At 35.7% G+C, this 24624-nt stretch overlaps 1 protein-coding gene across 2 annotated transcripts in view; it reads left to right on the top strand.

Moving 5' to 3' along the window:
• NCAM2 (neural cell adhesion molecule 2) overlaps positions 1-24624 on the top strand; it is a 483364-nt gene that overhangs the window by 268204 nt on the left and 190536 nt on the right. For both annotated transcript variants that reach the window (XM_044751022.2, XM_044751023.2), the window contains exons 2-5: positions 91-165; positions 3044-3250; positions 5680-5823; positions 12398-12535. In XM_044751022.2, coding sequence (XP_044606957.1) covers positions 91-165; positions 3044-3250; positions 5680-5823; positions 12398-12535 — 564 coding nt within the window. The remainder of the gene's footprint in view (positions 1-90; positions 166-3043; positions 3251-5679; positions 5824-12397; positions 12536-24624) is intronic.

A 24624-nucleotide genomic window follows, 5' to 3' on the forward strand; every position in this document is an offset into this window, starting at 1 on the left:
TTTGTACCATGTGATTTATAGATCATGTAATAAAATCTTAGAATTCATATTTAAAACCATAATTAATTGTTACTCAAATATTTTTTTCAGCTCTTCTTCAAGTGACAATTTCACTTAGCAAAGTAGAGCTTAGTGTGGGTGAATCTAAATTCTTCACATGTACAGGTATGTATTTCTACCATTATTTTCAGATAACTTGTTTCATGCTGTAATTATTTAATACAATGTATTGGCAACATTTAAGTAATGAAAATGTAATTCTTTAAAAATAACATATTATCTTGAGTTTATAATGATAAGTGTTTATAACCATATTTTGCATATTAAACACTATGAATTTTATTTCTGTTAATTTCAAGTTATTAATTTTGACTGTCAAACTAGCTCATTTATTTTGAAAATAACTTATTATCAAATTAATGTATGCACAATCACTTAAATCAATTCAAATATTATTCCTGTCTAAATAGTACTATTAGGATGAATGTAAATGTTATAACTGAGCCATCTCTGTAAATATGCAATGAATAAATTAGATATGGCACACTGCACTATAGTGACACTGAATGAAAATTTTAGGACAAAAGAAATCAAATCTACCCTTATAAAAAATGAATTTTTTAAGAAAAGTAAACAGCTATTTAATTCAGGAAAACTTTTGCAAAATTTTTGTGACTATTAATCAAAAGCACGGTATATCATAATGCTTATGGGAAATTATATGGACCTCATTCAGTTTAATTATGCACATGCAAACTTTTTTCAGAAGACATTTAAATAGTGAAGCATCAAATTCTAATTGAACATCGTATAGAACTCACAAATGAACACATTCTACTTCTATTTAGATTCATCATATTTATTTTTATGCATACAAATCTTCAGACCTAAAGTTTTAAAAAATATTTGTTTAGTGCCAAAACTGCTTTTTAGAGTATTTTAAAATTGTTTCTATTCCCAGTTATACTTAAGCAATTCAAAACTGGATTAAAATAGGCATTTCTGACATAAAATGCATTATAGAAGTTGTCTTGAGAATGGCAAGGCTTATTTAAACTATTATTAAAACTAATAAAAATAGAAACATAGCTATAATAACATATTTATAAGTCATGTATACTATATATTGTAGTATAGGATATGTTATATCACATATAATATCACACCTTATGAAAAACTAATGGAGGCCATGATTCTTCTTGCATTTGCCTTCTTAAAGGTTGCAATTGAGGTCTGTTGATATATATTTTTGTATATTGACAAATAGAAAAGCAGAGAGCAAAGGACAGATTTGTTCAACATCATTTATTACGTCAACAGAGCTTTGGCATAAGAATGTAGGTCATTGTTTCTAAATCTCATCCGTATTATATATACACAAATGCACACATGCACACACACAGCTCAATTGTATTGCATGATCACAGAATAATGAAATTGTTTAAAAATAAATTTTGAAAATAAAATGAAATTGTATTATCTTGTTGGATTTGCATGTTACAATGATATAAATTATATAATGTAATTGCCTCTGTGTGTGTTATATAAGGTCAAATTAAGACATAATTTAAAGAATGAATTAACATCATCCAGTGGTACTGAGAAAAAAACATTTTTTTCCTCTTATATGAAGATATATAACCTAGAGCTGTAATGTTGTCGTGGAAGTGGCCTTATTTATGTTAAATATAGAAGTAAAATAAAGATGCAGGGAACCCATGCAAATCAGAATGCTTGCAAGTATTTTTTCTACTCCAATGTTGACCATGCTGATATGACTCTAAAGTTTCCTAACACCCTAAAACATAGACGTCTAAAACTCAATACAGTAAATACGTCTTAAATTTAAACTAGAAGATAGTCAGATCATCAGAGAGTTAAATAAGAGGGTGTCCTGTTATTAAAGCAACTACCTCCCTTGAATGAATTATCTTATAACCACTCTGGTTTTATGCTTCCCTTCAGAAAAACTGAAGATAACATAACTAAGATCCATTGAAGATTTAGCTAAAACTTTTTATGCTTTTTCCTCAAGCATGTCTAATTTGATATAGAAAAGAAAATAAATTTGTTTCTAAAGCCATTTCTTAGCAAGAAAATAAGAAGGAATGATTTTCCTCAATGAGGTCCTGCAGATGTTAGTTAACTTTCTGCATTTTCCCCTGATACTTTTGAGTTAATAGTGTAGGCTGCTTGACAAATTATCTCCCAAGTAATTAGGTGAAATACATCCTTTTGGTGACTAAAAGCAAACATGGGAAGCTTCAGCTTTTACGAAGAGGATAATAACCTAGATTCTGAATTGGAAAACTTAAATAAATGTTTACCCTGTAATGATTTGGTTGTAATTGCCTAGCAGTATAAGTATCATTTCAATGCATTCTAATTATCATATGATTAAATAGTTAACAGTTTTAGATTAAAATGATGAAACTACTCATTTCAGTTGGGAAAAGAGATTAGTGCTCCATTTTAAAAATAGTCATTGGCCTTATCCATACAAGTTGAACAACTTAGGAAATTAATTCGAAATTCACTATTATCAAAAGCCAAAGTATTTTTTATAAGATTTACATTTTTCTGAGCTCTGCTTTATCAGGGAAAAACTGGTATCTCCCAATCATAGCAAAGAGAATTGAGCGGGCAAAATCATGTTTCTGTTCAGATATATCTATCAAGTATAATTTACGTCTGACTCAGTGGCCAATGCAATTTCATAATTTAAGTGTAGTAAGAATCCGCAGATGTCTATGGTAAAGTTTCAACTATCAGAGCTATGTATCATGCTGTATCTTTCCTATGGAACTTTTGGATATTGCTTACTCAAATGGGATTGAATCCTCAACGTTGGATAAATAAGGATGAACATGTGTGTTAACATCTGTATTTACCTTCAATTTTGTAAGATTTTCAGATTTTCAGTCTTCTCCTATTTACATTTTTTTCTAAATTCTTAAAAGTTGTTACATAGTAGTAAATGCCAATGCCGAAACAAACACTTGAAACATATCTTCAAACATTTCTTCTCCATGCTTCTTTGCAGCAATTGGTGAACCTGAGAGTATAGATTGGTATAATCCTCAAGGAGAGAAGATCATTTCAACACAGAGGGTAGTGGTGCAGAAGGAAGGTGTTAGGTCACGATTAACCATCTACAATGCAAATATAGAAGATGCAGGGATATATCGTTGTCAAGCAACAGATGCCAAAGGACAGACACAGGAAGCCACAGTTGTTTTGGAAATTTACCGTAAGTCATGTATTTATAAGGTTTAGTTGATTGAAACTGAAGTCTTACAAAGATTCAAACAAAATAAAATGTAATTAACAGTAAGATCAAACGCTGATTAAGAACTATGTGCTAGGCAATGTTTCAAGACAATTACAGATGTTGTCTTACAGTGATGTGTTGCTTGATGAAGGGGATTTGTTCTGAGAAATGTGTCATGAGGCAATTTCGTAGTTGTGTGTATTTGCACACACTTCGTAGAGTGTACTTACACAAATCTAGATGATATAGCCTACAACTCACCTAGGCATTATGGTACTAATCTTATGGGACTACTGTTGTATTTGTGGTCTGTCGTTGACCAAAAGTCTTCATACAGTGCGTGACTATATTTATATATTACCATACTGTATCATTAAAATCAAATAGATAATAGGTAATAGTTATAAACCTGGAGATGGAGCCAGTTCCATTGGTTAAATGATATAGATAAAAATGTTTTAATTTTCACAGGCCATTAAGAATCTGTTGGGTAAATAGAAAACAGTAGTTTATTTAATGGTATGAAATTTATTGGGTGTACTTTTTCACTATAAAATAAAAAGTCATGATAAGAACAAGTGAAATTACTATTTGATAACAATGACCAGTCTGTAAGGAGAATTTGGGAAGGGTCAGTGAACAGGAGTAGACAGAGAAAAAGCTGAAAACTCATCTAGTGGAGAATACCATCCAGCCGGATTCTTCACCACCAGTCGTTTTCATTAACGAGCTTTTCCACACATATGCATCATCATATGACTTGAGATTGATTGCTTCCTACATTCCCTTCCCCTTCTCCCATTTAGGAATTATTAACCTGTTTAGGAACAGTGTTTGGGAAGCCTATTGACTCCGGGTGTGAAACCAGGCTCTATCACTTACTTTCATGGCCTCAAGCACTCGCCTGACCTTTCTGTCTTCTGTTTCTTCATCTATAAAATGAGTATAATAGTAATACCTACCTCATACATACAGTTGTTTTGAGGACTATCTTAATTAATATTGCATGAGCTGCTTAGAACAATGCCTTACAATTAATATGTGGTGGTTACCAGTTCTACCAGTGTAAAATTATAACTTTTTAAAGAATACTAGCTCATAAGGCATTTCTTTCTTATAGCTTTGTTTTTTATTATTCTAGAAATAAGATATGAAAAAAAAAAGCCAAAGCATTTCCACAGTATGACTTCCTCTTTGATGACCAGGGCAATTTGTTGGCACATTTTTGCCCTCATTTTTCCTGCTTTGGCTTCTCCCCCCCATTAGTTTCTAAGATCCTCAAGGAAAGACATTTTCCCTATTTATGTGACCTTTACTGTGCCTATTTCCTAAATAGAAAAAAATTAAATTGAAATAGTCATTTCATAGACATAATATTTGGAAAATTTTTTCTTTTGAGGAAGATTAGCCCTGAGCTAACATCCGCCACCAATCCTCCTCTTTTTGCTGAAGAAGGGTAGCCCTGAGCTAACATCTGTGCCCACCTTCCTCTATTTTATATGTGGGACACCTGCCTCAGTATGGCTTGATAAGCAATGAGTAGGTCCGCGCTTGGGATCCAAACTGGTGAACCCCTGGCCTCCGAAGCAGAGCACACCAACTTAACCACTACGCCACCAGGACAGCTCGGGAAAGATTTTTTATGACTTTAAATGATGCAAAGGAAGATCCCTGATGTTTATTGGTGAAAGTAAAGAAATAATATTTTTTGGCAAAAACAACAAATTACATTTAAAAACTTTCTCAAGTATAAATATCCATGTTTATTCATTTGTTCAACACACTTACTGAGTGTCTACTACATGGCAGACAATATTCTAAGTCCTAGAGACTCAGTAGTGACTGAAACAAAAGTCACTGGCCACTTGATGCATATATTTTAGTGAGCAAAGACAGATAAACAATAAGTAAGCTTAAAAACATAGATGCCAGCTTTACATGTAATGTAATTCTATAGTAAGGAAATTAAATGGGGTAGAGAGATAGGGGGAATTGAAATGGGAAAGGAGATGGCTATTTTATCTATGGAGATCAGGCAGAAATGTGAAAGAATGTAAGGGAGTGCACATGCCCCAGGGTGAGAACAAAACGTGTTCAAGGAATTTTTGCAAAGACAGTCTGTCTAGAGCCCAGCGACTAGGAAGAGAGAGGAGAAATTGGATCAGAGTTGTGGGGCAGACTCCACTTCATCTAGGACCTACTATGGCATTATAAGGACTTTGGATTTTCTTCTCAATAAGGTGAGAAGTTATCTGGTAGAGGAATTAGATGATTTAGTTTAAGATGTTGAAGGATCTAGATTTCACTGATTATTTTATTATAGCGTCAATCAACACAGATTCTGGAATACGTTATTGGACGAAAGAAGTAATAATACTTTTATGGTCTGTTTTACTTTCTTGGTACAGAAAAACTCACCTTCAGAGAAGTGGTATCTCCTCAAGAGTTCAAACAAGGAGAGAATGCAGAAGTGGTTTGCCGCGTTAGCAGTTCACCTGCGCCTGTTGTCAGCTGGTTGTATCATAATGAGGAAGTCACCGCTATTTCCGACAGTTAGTATTTTGGTAACTCCCTAAGTTATATGTTCTAATAATATTGCAATTTTTTAAAAGACTAAATCTACCTGACTGAATATAGAAATTGGATTTTTGGACCCTTAGCATCAAACAACTACTTTGAGAACCTTAAAGCTCTAAACTAGGAATTGGGAAACTAAGGCCCTCGGGCCAAATTCAGCCCCTCTGCTGATTTGTAAATTGTTGTGAGAATACAGCCAAGCCCAGTTGTGACATATTGTCTATGGCTGCTTTGGGCACAGGGTTAAGCAGCAGTGACACAGATGGTTTGGCCTACAAAGCCTGCAATAGCTATTATCTGGAGATTTACAGAAAAAGTTTGCTGATCCCTGCTCTGTTCAAGAAAATATTTCATACAAACAGTGCAAGGATACTAAGTAAATAAAGGAATCAATCCGGATGCATTCAAATTTTACATATTATAATTCAGACATGAACCCATGGGCCAACTATATGTAAACTTAAAATAATATCTATATGAATCCTGTTTATTATTCTGGCACTGTTCTTTCAAAGAGACCTACATGTTCTAAATATTATGGTAAGATGCATATCAGTAATAGACAGAAAAGTACATTCATTCAAATTGTCTTCAAGATTTTGATTCAGACTGAGCTAAAATTCTGGAATAATATGACATCTGAAATCGAAAGCATAATTTGCTTACATTATGCTACTTTGCCTTTGTGCATTGGGAGCATTTTGAATTTAGAATATTTTTCAATGCACCTGCATTGCAGAGGTACAAAATAATTGAATCATTTTGAATACTTTCCATCTTGGATGATTCCATTTTGTGTTTCTAAGAGATGAAACTTCTGCAGATTAAAGGAGAGACAGCAGAGTATCTATTTTTTAACATGTACAGAGAATGTATCATAATGTTTAATAGTCCTTTTTTAATTGTGAGAGAATTTTTAGCCTAGGCATTTTCAATGCTTGTCAGTTATTGATTAAAACTCTTTTTCTGTTATAATAAGTTAATGAGAAATAATACTTTATTTCCTAGTTTAGAATAACTGCTTTAGATTTTATTAACAAATTGCATGAGTAAATTATGCAATGTATTTTCAGCTTTTTTCTCCTCAATGATGAAGAAAAGGCAGTTCTTTTATAGCAATTAAATGACAACGTCTAAACATTTTCAGATTGCCTAATCTTAGGTTTTAAGTGTACGTCTGGTTTATTGTAAACCTTAATTACAAGGAGGTTTTGAAATGAATTATATTATTTAAAAGATGCATAGCACAAAAGCCTCAAAGCAAAGATTGGTGGTCAAGTATAGGGGTGACAGAGGAGAGATGCTTCTATGCTATAGCCTACAGACTTTTTACCTGTATCCCAGGATGGAACAATGCAAAGCTGAATTCCATTGTCCTTCTACTCCTTTCCTTGGCCCTGAAGCTTTGAACGACTTTTCTAACTGTTGAGTACCTAATTCAGATTCTTCATTTGTAAACAGTGGATTATTATATCCATTTTAAACAATGGTTGTGAGTTTTAAGTAAAATATTAAACATATAATAAGTATTTGTTAAGTGAATGAATATTTGGCTATATATATCAGGTTCTCAATAAATGAGATTAATTTTCTTGTTCCTTCTCACTGAGTCTTTTAAATCTTGAGAATCAGTTTTACCAAAATTCTATGTGTTCAGGTTATATCTAGAACCAGAAAACCCAATGGAGTGGAAGTGACTAGACTAGAGTTAAACTTGAAATGTAACACTGAGTTACATGGCAGACAAAAAAAAAAAAAAAAGCACATAATTCTTTTTCTACTCTGAGATATAAAGGTTTTGGGTGAATTGGGAGGAAGGACAAACTTTTCTAACCCTTGAATGTTGGAGGAACTTGCCACATAGTTCATTATCAAAGAATTTGTATGTTCATAATGGATTTACAAGAAGTAATATGCTTCACCTGATCATAACTTAGCTAGTCCCTTGATTAAAACTAATGGAATAAAATTAGGTTTATAACTATGAAGAGAGTATATGTAGGGATTTCGAATAGTGTAGTGTGTACAGGTAACCTTCTGAAGCTTTAATTTGGTGTGAGAGTAAAGTGTAGAAGCTCCAGATAAAACAATGAAGACCTGGAAAGGTATACCTTTTTTGTTTTGTTTTGTTTTGTTTTGGTGAAGAAGATTTTCCCTGAGCTAACACCTGTTGCCAATCTGCCTCTCAGTGTTTGAGGAAGATTGTCCTTGTTCTAATATCTGTGCCAATCTTCCTCTATTTTGTATGTGGGATGCCACCACAGCATGGCTTGATAAGAGCAGTGTGTAGGTCCATGCCTGGGATCAAAACCTGTGAACTCCGGGCTGCTGAAGCAGAATGTACAAATTTAACCACTATGCCACTGGGCCAGCCCCAGAAATGTCCATCTTATTAGCCATGCTTTTGGTAGCAGCTATGTGGCAGATATTCAGAATTAAAATTCTCACAGAATATTTGAAGCAGAGGTTCTCCATGTTGCTTGTTGAAAGGACATCCATATGCTAAAGAAACTCAAGCATTTAGGGAGTACAGATGACATTATGTTATAAAAGTTGAATATCCTGACTTTTAGTGTCACTCTGTTGGAGGATATGCTATTGCAGATGCCCATTCAACCTCAGCCAGTTTGAAACTTATCTATGAAACTTCCCAAATGCTTTGATCACTGCCTAATGAAGTACCCTTTAGCATGAAAAACTATACGTGAAATCTTGTTCAATAAAATTTGTACGTAATCTACTTTCAATATAAAAATTCCTTCAACAGTTGTTGAACACCTGGTATATGCCATCTAGTATGCTAAATGGTGGTTAATCATGGTTAACAAGATAAAAAAGTTCGCTGCCTTCAAAATACTAATAATCTAGTGGAAAAGATAAATAGATCAGTGAAGACAAGCTATGATGAGGTCTATGAAAAGGAAAGTTCAGTGATAGAGGATTATAAAGGAAGAACCCCTGTGGTAAAGGAGGGTGTCCAGGATGCCTGCTGAAGAGAGAAGTGACTTTTAAATATGAAAAAGGATTAGCCAGGCAAAGAATTTTGGGGACTTTTCAGGAGGCAAGATCATCATATACAGTGGCCCAGAGGTTAAAGACAGCATGAATAGCACTTTCTAGAAACTGGAATAAGTTCTTTCTAATTAGAATTTGTGAATAAGAACAACTATAAGAATACTTATACTAATAGGTAAATATCACTAGGATTTGTTAATAAAACACTAATAAGAAAGCAAGCTAGAAAGGAAGGTTGAGCCAACTCAAGACAGCCTTGACATCTCTACTAAGTAGTTTGGAATTTATCCAAAGGGGATGTCACTAAGGGATTTTATTCAAGGCAATGGCATGACCTGATATGTGTTGGAGAAGGATATTAGTGCTTCAGTGAGGAGATTGATGGGAGTCAAAGCAAAACTCCAGGCACTGAGAACTGTTCAAAACTTAATGAAATAATCACTGAGGGAGAAGGAGATTTAGACTTAGTAATGATAAAAGGAGAAGTGATAGGATGCGGGATGTGATTGGATATGCAGACCAAGGGAGATGGAGAAGTCAAGGATGACTCAAGGAATTAAAATTGGGCGAATAGTTCCAAGACTTGTAGAATTTACCTTGGGCAGCTAGCTCAATGTGAAGACACATGAAGACAGAACTGCTGAGTACCATATGAGAAACTTCAGGTGGAGACAGTGAGCTAAATTTTAAGCATGCTGAGATGGAAGTACTTACAACTCTTCTCAGTAGGTACATCTGGTAGACTGTTAAACAGTTCTGGAATTCACAGAACACTCTGATCTGAAGAAAAACTATGAGTCTCAAAATACAGATGGCAATTGAAGCAGTGAGAGTGGATGAGACAAACCATCAGTGGCTGTGGAATGAGAAGAAAAGAGAATTTAGAACACAATCTGCTTAAAGAAGCATAAAGGAGATACCTTATTGAGTATTATCTGATTTCATTCATTTTTCTTCCTGTAATAATGAAAATTTGGGCTTCTTTATATCAGAGAAACAGAGAATCTCCAATAGTTCTGATATCCACTGTTATGTGTGATTGATTGAAGCAGTAGTATTTCAACTACTTTCTGGAAACACATATCATTGATGTATGTTGGTTTGATAGTTTACGAACACCATTCCATGGACTTTATACACATATTTAGGAATTAACAAGAAATTTTCATGTAATTTGTTTTCGGTATGGAGAAATTTTTGTATACTTAAACATATATAATAGTGTGAATTTAAGTTTAGCAGGAAATTACTATTTTCCTAATGTTCTAATAGTTTTCTCTCAGACAGTAGAAATGATATGTTAGGATGGCCATTTCAAACTAAAATTTTGCAATTAGAAGAAACACTGATTCATTCCCATCAAAAATATGTGTTATGTAAATTCTGTTCTTTCTCTTTTTATATTAAGCATTGCCTTCCTGGTTAAAACAATGCTTCCCCTTGCTATTTTTTTTTTCATATTTAAATTATAACCATTAAAGAACATTATAGTTAAAGAATGTTACATATTTTAGCAAGTTAGAAAATATAAAATTGCAATGATCTAGGTCTGATTAGATACATCACTCTCTAAATTTGAACTTTTTTCTTTCTAATTGCTTCTCATTCTGATTTCCAACCACACATTTGAATAGAGAATCTTTTAATTGACTTTGAAACATTATGAATTTTTAGGTTTTAGGAGTTCTAAGTTACTCCGACTTCTTGTGAATTATACTTTAAAATTTCTTGCAGATTGCTTTTATTTCTCTCCAATCTTTGGTGAGAAAATTTACCAGGGGAAAGCATCCATATAAACATATTTGTCTCTCTTCTCAAGGTCAAGCTATGGAAGAAATAAACATTATGGGAAAGTTTATACCTCCTGGGCTGAAAATCATGTGTCTGTAGCTTTATAACCAATATTTTCTCTCTGAGGGAGCCTCTAAATCTGCATGTTACCACTCTATTAACTTTTCTCTTGCTTACTTGTTTTAACGACCTCCTGTAGGCTGATCATTCCCCTATTTGAATTTCTAGCCCAAACTTCTCCCCTTGCTATGGCAAATGAATCTCAATCTGAATTGAACCCCAACCTGCCTAATATTATAGCAGTTTATTTCTCACCCATGCAAAGTCCAATTGGCAGCAGGGATAGAGGCAGGATTCTACCCTTCACATCCATTCAGTGATCCAGGCTGAGGGAAGCTCTACCTTTTTCTCATGTGACTTCCATGTCTGCCATAACCTTCTATCAAGCCAGCAGAAAGGGGCAAGGACAGCACACAATGGAACAGGTCCAAAAAGTAACCTTTAATGGTATAATGATGAATATCCCAGAGGTGGGCACCTTAAAATAATGGCATTCATACTTTACCAAAAGGCCCAAGGGAGTCAAAGATATGTCTCTTATTCACCAAAGTATCTCAAATATAGTACGTGGCAAATAGATGATGTTCCATGATATCCATGGATGCGTTAATTAATGAAATTTAGGGTATTGCCTTTACAACATGTTTCAAAATAAGACTAGAAGTCAGAACATTCTTTAGTTGATAAGAAGAGAAAATGTCTTAACACTGCAACAAAATTGTGATGATTAAAAACTAAGGCTAGGGCTAGCCCAGTGGCATAGTGGTTAGGTTTGCACACTCCGCTTTGGTGGCCTGGGGTTCACAGGTTTGCATCCTGGGCGTGGACCTACACACCACTCATCTAGCCATGCTGTGATGGCATCCCACATACAAAATAGAGGAAGATTGGTGCAGATGTTAGCTCAGGGACAATCTTCTTCGCCAAAAAAACCCAAAAAACCAAAAAACTCTAAGGCCAGACATTATGGAAAATACTGTCAGGCTGTGCCACTGCTTAGTCTAGACAGATCATTTTACGCAATATCTAATGCCTGCTCTATAAAAGCTTATTTTTCTATGTATGCATGTGCACACACTCACACATAAAATGGAATCTTGAAATAAAAGTAATGAAGTCTAATCTATTCATTCCTAAAATGGATTATCTTGCATTTAGAAAAAAAAATCCTCAAATACATTCAAGATATGACCATTTCATATATCCTCTATGTGACTTGAATATTTTTATATAATTTAGCTGCTTCCTGAGGGTATGCAAAATTATTAGTTTAATTATAATGTGGGGAAGGATATTCAATCAATTTTCTAACTGTTTTCCATACCCAAGTTGCTGCTTATTTGCAGTCAAAATGTTTTCGTGTCTGCAATATCTAATCTCTCTGCATTGTTCTTTTGTGTATCATTTCTGCATTCAAAGTACCAAGGGGAAAATAATAGCCTAACCATTTTATGTGGAAATAAAGTCTTGAATGTATTTTAGAAAAAAGGTGTAGCAAGGCAGTATGGAGTGGAAAAATTGAAGTCGTGAAATTACATTTTACTTTCAAATTTGAATTTGTTTGTTGATGAAAAGTTTGATAGTGTCAGACTAGTGCCATATTTTAACACTTAGCAATTTAGAACACACCGGACTCTGCCTTCTATTACTGATATCGTTTCCTCCCCTTTGCTTCCTTTTCAGATCGGTTTGCTATGTTAGCCAACAATAATCTGCAGATTCTCAGCATCAATAAAAGCGATGAAGGTATATACAGGTGTGAAGGAAGAGTGGAGGCTAGGGGAGAAATTGACTTCCGTGATATCATCGTCATTGTCAATGGTAAGCAGGGAATTATTTGTACATATTTTGTTTCATTTCAGCAATATGTTTATTAAAAGGGCAACCATGTAAATTCAGCACTCACTTCCCTAATAAACCTCTTCCACGCCTGGAGGAAACCTCACCATCTCTATGACAGCATCTGTTACATTGTATTTTAGCCTCAAGGGTAGGATCCATGACTTATTTAACATTGTCAGCCTGTTTCTCAAAGAGTCTTTGAAGGAGCCCTTGCCTTCTGCTGACTCTGTAGTTGTTGAAAGAATGCCAAATGAAATATAGTTAAGTATCATATTAGATTCTACTTTTAAATTGCAAGAATTACGTGTTGCTTAAACTAATCTGTTTGACAGTTTCCAGATTTTCTTAAATTCAATAATTGAATCCATAAGATTACCCTCTCCAATATTAAGGGACATTAATAATGAAGTTTCTGGCATCATGACGTGTCTTCCTCCAAACTTGGCTTCTCCTGCTATGTTTCCTGCTTGTGTTAAAGTGACAGTCTCTGAGGCCTGAAGATATATGAATGTTATCTTAGTTGTCTCCATTTTGGTAATCTAATGTGTTATCAAGATGGGCTCATTTGGTGTTCTGATCACCAGTTCCAGTGTGTATGTTTGGGGGTGGGGGTGGTTCCCCACACCAACAAGCAATGCTGAGGACCCAGCTGGGTCACCTAGGATTCAACTCAATTCTGGTTTTATTAACTGGCAATAGCATCAGAAACCACAGTCGTCCCCCTATTTCAGAACACACTTGCAAGCCTAGGTTGTCACCTGTGCTTCTGATCACTGGCTATATATCAGAGGTTCCCAGAGTCCCCTTTTCAGGTTCATTTAATTTGCTACAGCAGCTCACAGAACTCAGAGAAACATTTTACTTACTAGATTACTGGTTTATAATAAAAGGATATAATTTCAAAACAGCCAGATGGAAGAGATGCATAGGGCAAGATATGGGGAGCTTTCAGGTTCTCTCCAGCTCTATACTCTCCTCCCATCTCCACAAGTTCACCAACCCAGAAGCTCCCTAACCTCATCCTTTCGGGTTTTAATGAAGGCTTCATTCCAAAGGCATGATTGCTTAAATCATTGGCCAAGGGCAATTGATTCAGCCTCCAACCCCTCACCCTTCTCCCCTCCCTGGATTGGGGGAAGGGTACTGAGCATTCCATCCCTCCAGTCTTGTTGGTTCCCCTGGCAACCAGCCCCATCTTTAGGTTATCTAAGGGCATTCAAAAAATCACCTCATTTACATAACAAAAGCCACCTTTTTACTCTTATCACTTGTGAAATTCCAAAGCTTTTAGGAGCTCTGTGCCAGAAACAGGGACTAGGACCGAATATATGTTTCTTATTATAAATCACAATATCACATGTGCCCATTATATTTTCTCAACATCTCTCGAATGTACTCTTTTCTCTATCATCATGCCTTCCATAAGAGTGCTGCTTGGGGGGGCCGGCCCCGAGCCCAGTGGTTAAGTCCATGCACTCTGCTTTGGCAATCCAGGGTTTCACAGGTTTGAATCCTGGGCAGGAAGATGGCACCACTCATCAACCCATGCTGTGGCAGCATCCCACATAGCACAACTAGAAGATACAACTATGTACTGGGGAGCTTTGGGGAGAAGAAGAAAAAGAAAAAAGTAGATCGGCAATAGGTGTTAGCTCAGGTGCCAATCTTTCAGTCTTTAAGGCAAAGCAAAAACAAAAAGAGTGCTGCCTTCATTACTGCACAAGGAGCACGATCTGCTCCCCGTGATACAAAAGCCAATTGTCAAGAGGCAAGATGGTGGCAGAGAAAGGGCATTTTATTACATCTTGCTAGCAAGAGGTAAGATGGCTGACAAATGTCCAAAAGAACCATTGTAAGGGGGCACAGAAACTTGAAGCTCTTATATAGGCCAGTGGGTTATAGGGGAGGGGTTAGGAATGTTGACATTCTGGTGTCACAGGCTGGGAGTTGCCACACCAGATCTTTCAGTTGTCCTTGATGATGGCTATCAGCATAGACTCTCTGTTTGGGGGTCATCATATTCCTAAGGAACTCAAAAGAATGAAGTTATCATCTTATCGCAGCTGGAGGTATATGCACTAGCAGGAGGCATAAAATCCACAGAACAGGTGGATCTCCTGGAGGGTGCAAATCCAGCTGGGTTAGTTAGTCAGAGGTCATTCACAGTTATCACACGGTCTCTTTTCTACAATATGGCTTTCCTTATGTCAACCTTGTGTTGAGCCAGTTTCAGCTTTTCTGTTTTTTTTCTTTTCAGTTGCTACCACTTGTTTTCACTGCTCTCAATCACAATTCCATGTTCCTTGCCACCAAATCTTTCACCCTTACAACTTTTGTTTCCCATTACCTACAAGATAAAATGACAACCACTTTTCATGGCATTGGAAGCCTTTTATGATCCAGCCCTCCTTCCCTGACCCTTTAGCCATGAGTACCCTATGCTTGTCATGTGGAAATACTAGTAGCAACACTACACAAATGTTTTTCATTTTTCTCTGCTTTAAAATAACAAGTTATCAATTACTGTATCACAGGATTCTATAACCAGCATGTAATTTGCTTTTTTTAGGAAAGACAAAATTTGAATTTAAAGAGTTAGCCATGAGTTTCGTATGAATTAGTGCAAGGACAAGGAAAAATAAATCAGTATCTCCTCAACATCCACCCACCTCCCCTCACAGGCTATCTCTCCAAATTTTTGAGGAGACTGGAAACCACTAGGAATATCATATATCTCTACAAGAGTTACTCGTTTTTTTCTTTTCTAAAGTGAAAGTAGTTTAACCAGAAATATCATGCTAAAAAGAGAAGGAGAATATTAAATTACAGTTATTTTTTCTCTCTTTATCTCTGTCTATAATTAATTGGGATTTGTGGGTGATAAAATGGAATAGACCAGGTGGTATGGACATGGAAACGAGGCAGGCTGGGTGAAATTTCACATGCTTATGGGGGAGACCAAAGCACCAGACCTTCAAAGGAGATCTTTCAGATCTCAGCGTTTCAGAGCCTTTTTTAGGAATGCAGAGTCTGGTATTCATGAAGAGTGTCACAGTAGTAGTTTCGAACTTCAACATAAGAGGAAGATTTCAGAGGATAATGGATAGGCTTAAATATGGAGTTGTGTATCTACATAAGCATCTTTAATTGCTTTCTCTCTTTATTATATATAATAAACAGAGCTAACTTAGAGTAGCTATTGAGTTTGTTAATTGTTGACTTAACTGTCTGCCATGCTTTATTTCCAAAAGAATTCAAGGTAGCATATATAAGCATATTTTGTCATGGCAAGTCCTTGTGGTCAGTATTCTCTTATGAAAATGAAGATTACAATATTTGCTAATGCATGAATTCTTTATAAAGTGCTAAGTTTATAAGAAGCATATATAAATCGTTACTATTATATGTCATATATGTGCGTATATATAAAATTATGTACATGTTTTTACACCAAAACATCTTGAGTTTCATATTCCAAAGGAACTGTCATCTGGCAGACATACCATGTTAACTGTTTATTATCAATTCTACTCTTGTAATTTCTACTTTCCTACATTTATCATCATCTATGAGGAAGTAGTTGCCTTTTGCTAACTTTGTAGTTATTGAAAGAATGCCAAATGAAACATAACAAAGTATACTAATTGCATTTTACTTTTAAGTTACATGATTTACTTATTGCTTAAACTAATCTATGTGACAGTATTTACAGGTTTTCTCAAATTTAATAATTAAATCCATATGGTTACCCTTTCAAGTTTTAATGGACATTAATAACTAAAAATTAATTAGTTGATTAATTAATAATTAATTACTTAGTTAATGATTATTGATTAATCATCTGGCAGACATAGCATATTAACCCTTTATTATCCATTCTGCTATTATTTCTACTTTGTTACATTTATTATAGTCTATGAGGAAGTAGCTTCCTTTTGGTGACTTTTATTTGTTAACTACAAATTATTAGTTAATTAGTTAACATTAATTAATAACTAGTCTCTTGCCATACTAGATTATCTGTGAATGTTTGTGTATTAATGATTACATTTATTTTGAAGGAAGGATTACTTGGGTCTATTGAAGTTGGGATCTTCAAGTCCATCATGGTCTGCGTTCAAACTGGAATATTTAGCTCTGTATGTCTACACTTATTATTTCAGGGTTCACAAAGAGATAAACACTGGAATGTATTCTTTTGTACCACTCAGATCAATCGTGTAGGTAATGTCCTGTTCTGCCTGCCTCACCCCAGCCCTCCCCAATACAAATCCTCCTTTTTCCGCATCCCACTTTCCTCTAACAGAATCAACCTCACATCCTAATCTGACCTCCTTTGCCTTGACAATGCTTTATCTCCAGTTCTAATTAGTTACATTTTCCCTGTAAGGTCACAAACTATCATACCTTAGAAGTCTTGGTACCTCTTTTCTTCAAAATAACAGTGTTCACAAACTCAACCATTGATTGAGTCCCTTCTGGATGATGCAGCTGGACTCTGTGAAGGGAATGCATTAACTAATGCCTCCAGACATTGGTGCTTTCTCTCCCATTCTGCTTTTACTACATCCAGAAAAATCATTCTGCTCCAGTCATGTTGACTGTTTCCCTGCTTACTGGCTCCTTTTAAATTCCGAGCTCTCCTTAAAGGTATCCCCGTATTATTTCTCTCTTATAAAACCTCTTAAAGATGTTTCAGTGAAAAGTTTGAGGCTGCAAAAAATAATAAAATAAAAGTGATAACTATATCTACATTATTTTATCTTTCTTCACTTGCAGAACTTGACTCACCTTTTTCTCCAAAACCCAGTACCCCCTGATATTGTGAGCTCTCTCTCTTAATTGCTACGAATTTTATCCTTAATGATTTGGGCTTCATCCTGGACCCCTTTCATTCGTCTCCTTCCCCCTCAAAGTATACTGAAGTCCCAATTGTATACTCCACGCAACTGCTTCTCCACATTCACTGCATCCTTGCCAAATCCTGGTTCCAGAAGAAGCTCTGCTCTTTCTCCCTTTGTTTGCTCTTTACAAACTTTTCCCTTACGTTTCCTTTCTTCCCATGAATACTCTGTTTTTTCAACAGTTAGTTGAAAGATATCCTTGCTAGTTTCTTCTGTAGTATCAGCAATGCTAAATGATAAGGATATTTTTCTTAACTCCCTCAATGACTTTCTTCCCATATTTCTCAATGCCTTTGTAGTTTTCCACCGTAGGAGAGGAAGAACATTTCCTCTACCCACTGAGTCCTGGTGGCCAGGCTATGAATTAAAGTCACATGAAACAGAATAACAGGAGAAAATTAAACAAAGCTTTCTAATGTGTAGAAATGGGAGACACCCTGCTAAACTGAGTAACTCACCAAAATGGCAAAGGCTCTCATCTTAAATATGGTCTTCAGCTAAACACAAAGGAGGGTGTTGGGGGTAGTGATTTGGGACTTCAAGAGGGTGGAAGGCAATTTCCATGGAGATGGAAATGTAAATGGGCCAACTACAGACAATGTGACCGGAGAGACACATTTTTCATTACATTACAGTTATCTTATGATATTAGCTCCCTCTTGGAACTGGCCCTTCTGTTTTAAATTCTTTTACGCAGCTGTGGGGGAGGTCAAAGTTTCTTTCAGAGTCTTTTGTTCTTAAAAATAATCAAGCCAAAGAGACAATTCTGATCCCCCACACCACAAACATTTATCTCTCCTCTGTTTAAGAGGAGATGAACATTGCCATGTGAATGTGATGCTTCCAGTGGGACAATTGTGCATCTCCATCCAATTGATGATCTGGCTTGCTCTGGCCAATGGTATTTAAGTGAACATAATATCCACTATGGCTGAAATCAAGCTTAAAAAGAATCACGTTTCCTCCTTACTCTCTCCTTCTGCCATGAAACTAGCATGACCCAAATAGGGACTTCTCCTTCACTGCGGGCACCTTGATGAGGACATGTGGTACACAGTCACAGCTGATCTGCAGGTGCAGACACATACCATGAATAAGAAATAAAGCCCATTTTTTTGAGCCATGACATTTTAGAGTCATGTGTTATGGCAAAAAGCAGACAAATGCAATGCCAGTGGCTTTTTCCTAAACAAGCAATTTAAACATTGTCTGACCTAGAGGTACCTCTGAAATTACTTCCCTGAGCCTGCCTCAGACATCCTATAATCCCACTTTCCCCTGACCATGATCATTTCTTATGAATCATTCATCACTTTATCAAAATATTGGGAATTCAACTGAAGACTTTTTATTGTAGTTTCAATATTATCTAATATTGCATTCATATATTTATTCAACAGGTATAGATGAAGTACTGGCTCACCTATATCTTTCATGCTGTGTTATGCTCAGAATACTAACAGGTCAAGAGGAGCATCATTTCCCTCGAGGCAGTTATAGTTTTATCTCAGTAACTTAAAATAAGCAACTTTGCTAAAGTCCCTTATTGTTTATAGGGCAGCTGGATACAAAAGTATATAATAAATGAAAGTTTTATAGATATTCACAGCCTACTTTATAATAAGAAGGGGTACCTAATGTAGCTCAGGAGGAGACTAGCTTAGTGGTTGGGATAAATCTATTGATGAAAATGTGTTATTTTGTATAATAGAGAGAGGGGAAATACATTTCAGACAGGTAGAACAGCATCTGCAAAAGCAAAAAGAGTGGAGAATGTCAACAAAGATCCAATAATATGACTGTTACTGGAATGTAATATTTTGGGGAGGGAGTGATGGTGGTGTTAGTCAGCTGATTTAGGGTTAGGTGGAGATGTAGCTGGAATGCAGGTAGGGCTGGTTCATGGAGGACTATGGACTTTCTTCTGTGAGACCTAAATGAGTTGCCACTGAGGAGCAGGGAGCCTAGAGAGCAAAGGAGTTGACAGATGGATGGAGGCAGAAAGAGAAAATGAGTTCGAGGGAGAGATAATTAGGGCCTGTGCTAAAAGGCAAGGAAAGGAAGAGTAAAGTGTATAATCAGGGAGTATTTGAAGCAAAGCCTCTGTTTACACATGTGCCACAGAGGTGAGAGCAATCAAGGGTAATTTCTATACTTCTAGTGTGGATTCTAGGCTTCCAGTGTAGTAAATGCAAGCAGAAGTGACCAATGAGGTGCAAGCTGAAATATATCTGCTGAATTTGGTAAGCACAAGGTTACAAGAAACATTAGGGGGAACAATATCACTTGAGTAGCGTGGGTAAAATTCAGTGTGCAGTGACTGGAAGAATAAATGTGCGTGTACATTCATTGAAGAAGAAAGATATTAAAGTTGCAATACCTATTACCTCAGCTTGTTGGAATCACCTTTTAAATGGGAAACATTACCAAGTTGATTTAAGGACTAGAGGAAGTGGTTGGAGTTTTAGGAAATTTGTAAGGAAGATTTGCCTTGAACATAAGGAGGCTATCTTTTTTGCTGAGTAAGGAGGAAATACGTCAAAAATGGTTGAGGATTTGGATGTATTCATAGGTAGGTCTGGTCCATAATTTGAGAGAAATCTTGTCACATGACTTCGATATTCTATTTTCAATTACCTGGCTTCTCTCATTTAGCAAACATTAAGATATTCTTGATATTTCTCAAACATTTTCCCACTGTCTTATGTGTTTATACCTGCTCTTTACTGGATCTTAAGTTAAGCTTTCCAGCATGCCTAAAACCTTTCTTTTCACTAACTGCCCAGTGGTGGCCTTCCTTTTATGATTATATCTTGTATTATTATTATTATCATATATTTGCTGAATTGGCTGGCCATCTTTTTTTGTAAATTCCTGGACTCTTTTTATTAGATAATTATACTACACACACACACACACACACACACACACACACATACTCATACACAAATCTTGGGTACGTTCTTTAAAAGAGGATCAAAATCATTTCTCCTACTCTAACCCAGGCCCATTCTCCCACCCTCAGGTTTGTCGCCTTTAGTTAAATAGAATGCTCTCCAGAACTACTCAGAAAATGTTCACATAGATAAAGACCTGGAAATAACTTTTAAATTTAAAATATAGCCAATAGAGAGTTATTTTTATAAAATGTTCTTTTACAGTATAATGATTCATTATTTTCAGAATCTATTGTAGATTTTGGAAGAATGATCCTCTCCCTGCAGGTTTGAACTTGGGATAATGGAGGCAGGAACAATGGAGAGTGAATGAAAAACACGTAGTAGTATAAGTTAAGAGCAATTGTGTCTTTAGTCTTCCTTTGAACATTAATATCCGCAGTGATGACAATGGCCAGAGATATTTGTGCACATAGGTATCTGAAACTACAGTGTACTTTGTTTCTGTAGTGACCCTCAGGCAGAGCTTTTATATCTCTAGCTATTTCTTAAAGTTAAAAAAATGAGGAAAAAAATAATTTTCTTTTTATAAAAAAATGAAAAGTCAGATTTTTTCTCTTTAAATTTTATAAAGCTATATAATATAAAGCATATATCAAACTATAAAAGTGAACTAGCCTCTTGTATATCAATAATATAATTGAAGCAACCATGTAGAGATATATGTTAAGTTGGTTTAATGACTGCAAATTATGAGAGAATTTATAATTTATAGCAACAATATACAATATATAATTCACCAAAGCTTCAATAAATAAGCATTTGTCAAAAAAAGAATATTTTCTAATTTTATTATATGTTTTTCTCCCTAATGATCTCATTAAATTCAAGGATTAGGCGTCTGGGAATAGAAGAAAAGAAAAAAATTATGGTTTTTTTCTTCTTTCTCCTATCTAACCATTATTACAGGAATTTTCAGATAATAGAAAATTAGAGAGAGAGAGTTAGAGAGATGGATAGACGGATCACCTACAAAGATACAGGCACATCTTTCTTTGCCTTTCTCCTCAACATAAATAATTGCTGTGAATAGTTAATATAGTTTCTTCCCTTTTCTTTTCTTTCCTTTTTGGAAGATTAGCCCTGAGCTAACATCTGCCACCAATCCTCCTCTTTTTGCTGAGGAAGACTGACCCTGAGCTAACATCCGTGCCCATCTTCCTCTACTTTATATGTAGAACACCTGCCACAGCATGGCTTGATAAGAGGTGTGTAGTTCCATGTCCATGTGGGATCCAGACGGGTGAACCCCAGGCCGCCAAAGTGGAGTGCATGAGCTCAACTGCTGCGCCACTGGGCTGGCCGGTCTTACCTTTTCTTCAATCAGTGTCTCTCTTTTGCCCAGAATTTCCTGAGTACAGTAAAGTGGCATAAAATCCTATTTGAAAGGTTGTAGACAAGCATTTATTCCTTTTACAACATGCTCTTTTTAATCCCTGATTAAAGAGAAAGCCGAAGTTTCTCATGGTTTGAATCAGATCCCTACTCTGAACTCACCTATCTCTGGGATGGCTGTCTCCCACTGGTCACTTAGGGTGGGGTCTTTGTATTTTCTCTCTAATATTTGGTTGATAAGCACAGAAGGGAATCCCATAATTTGTAACAACAACAAAAAAACCCAGGAAATCTATAGAGGGCCACACAGTGCCATAATAATGCAATAATGTGAATTTTTAACATTTTGTAGAATCAATCAGTAAAGTAAAAGGTACCATCAAGGTGCCATCTGACATTGTGGACATGAATGACATTCAGCACAAGTAATGTCTAAATTACTTTGGAGAGACATTCATGAGTTTTGTTCTTCAAAATGTACTGCACCCAAGGATAACGTAGGAATCAATGCTGGTATTTTATTCACACTGCAAGTTACTTATGACAGTATGTCTTGCCTTCATTTTTTTTTGTTTGCATCATATTCTGTGGCTTTTAATAAAAGTATAGATATCCAGAGCATGCGTATTTTTAACAGAGAAAATAGTTAAGAAGCAGAGATAATTCAATTTAAGTTAGATACAAATTAAATAGACACCCAATCTTGTGTAAAACCAGTTCCCTGTAGTAGATTATATTTTTGAGCACAATATGGTTTTCCCCTTATGCAGGTACATTTAGTTTTACTAGGATAAAAGAGTGTGCAATCTCTGTCTAAAATATGGTTTTCTCTCTCTCTCTCTCTCTTTTTTTCCAGCCAGGCTGATTTCCATTTGTACTTTGACAGTTCAAGCATTATTTCTAGCAAGGTTTTCTTAATTTCATCTGCCTTATTACGTGCTTTCCCTGCATGAGATCTCACAGCACTGGGTAGATCTCTATAAAATTTTCCCAGGTTCAGGTATTTGAAAGGACTCGCAGATTCCACAAATTATGCTCATGTATTTTTATTTTAAAGGAAAGTATATGGTGCAGCAAGAGGAAAAGAATGCAGGCAAGCATCAGGCTGAGAGAAAAATCCCGTGTTCAGGATTCCCAAGGGCCCTATTCACAGACAAAGGAGGGTGCTATATCTTCAGCTTGAACCACCAAGATCTGAGTGAGAAATCTCGAAAAGGCTCTCCGTGGGAGCCTTTAAGTAATCAGAGTAGGCTTCACAAATTGGTTAGTGCAGATGCAAACTAGCAGTGCAGAAAATGACTTCGGGGATAGCTAGTGGAGCTAACTGGTTTATCATAACCTCAGAAGTCTTTATCAAGGCTGAAAGTCAGATAACAGACATCCGAGTATCCCGAGAGGTATTGTAGCACTTTTCCAGCTGAGCTATATTCCAACTCCATCTCTAGAATCTGTCAGTGGAACGTTCACACTGACTTGAAATTATCCGCTGACGTGTGAAATTATCTCACACACCAGACCATTAATGCTTCAAGAACAAAGTTTATACTTTAGAGCTTCAAGGACTATATTAGAGTTTTGCATAGAGAAGACAGTCAATAACTTTTGGGATGATTTCTTTAGCTTTTAATTATTTTGTACAAAAATGTCATTACCCCAATCACAGAAGATATTTTATTTGATAATTATTACTAATTAACTTTTTTCTCTTTATGTTAAATAATCCAAATTATTTTATTACCTTGAGAATATTTTCCCCTTTTGTTACCAATCTACTAAACCAATTCCAGTTATTTTGCGTGTATTTTAACAGTTTTATTGAGTTGAATGTGATATACAATAGACTACATATTTAAAATGATATATATGTATAAAATCTCTGAAACAATCACCACAATTAAGGTAGTAAGTATATTAATGTATTCATTATGCACAAAAGTTCCCAGAATTTATATAAAAGTAATCATGAAGTATATATTCACTTTTGAGTGACTTCTTTCACTCAGCAAAGTTATTTTGAGATTCATCCGCATTGTCCCATGCAGTAAGACTCCATACCTTTTTATTGCTTATTAATATTCAATATTAGGAATATTTCCCCATTTGCTAATCCATTGACCCAAATGACAATTTGGGATGTTTCAAGTGTTTGACTTACAAATAAAGCTGCTATAAAAATTTGTGTATAGACTTTGTATGGACATCTGCTTTTATTTCTCTTGGGTAAATGCCTGTGAGAGGTATGGCTGGATCATATAGCAGGTATATGTTTAACTTAAAAAAAAAACTGCTAAATTATTTTGCAAAGTGGTTGTACTATTTTACATTCCTAGGAGCAGTGTATGAGTGTTCCAGTCGCTCCACATCCTCACCCAAACATCACATGGTCAGATCTTTTTTTTTTTGAGGAAGTTTAGCCCTGAGCTCACTACTGCCAATCCTCCTCTTTTTGCTGAGGAAGACTGGCCCTGAGCTAACATCCATGCCCATCTTCCTCTACTTTATATGTGGGATGCCCACCACAGCATGGCTTTTGCCAAATGGTGTCATGTCCGTGCCAGGAATCCGAACTCACGAACCCTGGGCCACTGAGAAGCAGAATGTGCGCACTTAACCGCTGCGCCACTGGGCCGGCCCCATCATTTTCTTAACATTGGCTTTTAGGCAGCCAAAGTTATTTTGATAGGGTCTAATTTTCTTTTTTTTAATGAATTGTGCTTATTGTGTAAAATCTAGGAAACAATTGTCTAATTTAAACACAGTAAGATTCCCCAAATGTTTTCTTCTAGAAGTTTTATAACTTTTGGCTTTACATTTATATCCATGAGAAATTTTGATTTAATTTCAGCATAGGGTGTGATATGTGGGTCAATTT

The sequence above is a fragment of the Equus asinus genome, chromosome 18 (assembly GCF_041296235.1).
Source record: "Equus asinus isolate D_3611 breed Donkey chromosome 18, EquAss-T2T_v2, whole genome shotgun sequence".
NCBI lineage: Eukaryota > Metazoa > Chordata > Mammalia > Perissodactyla > Equidae > Equus > Equus asinus.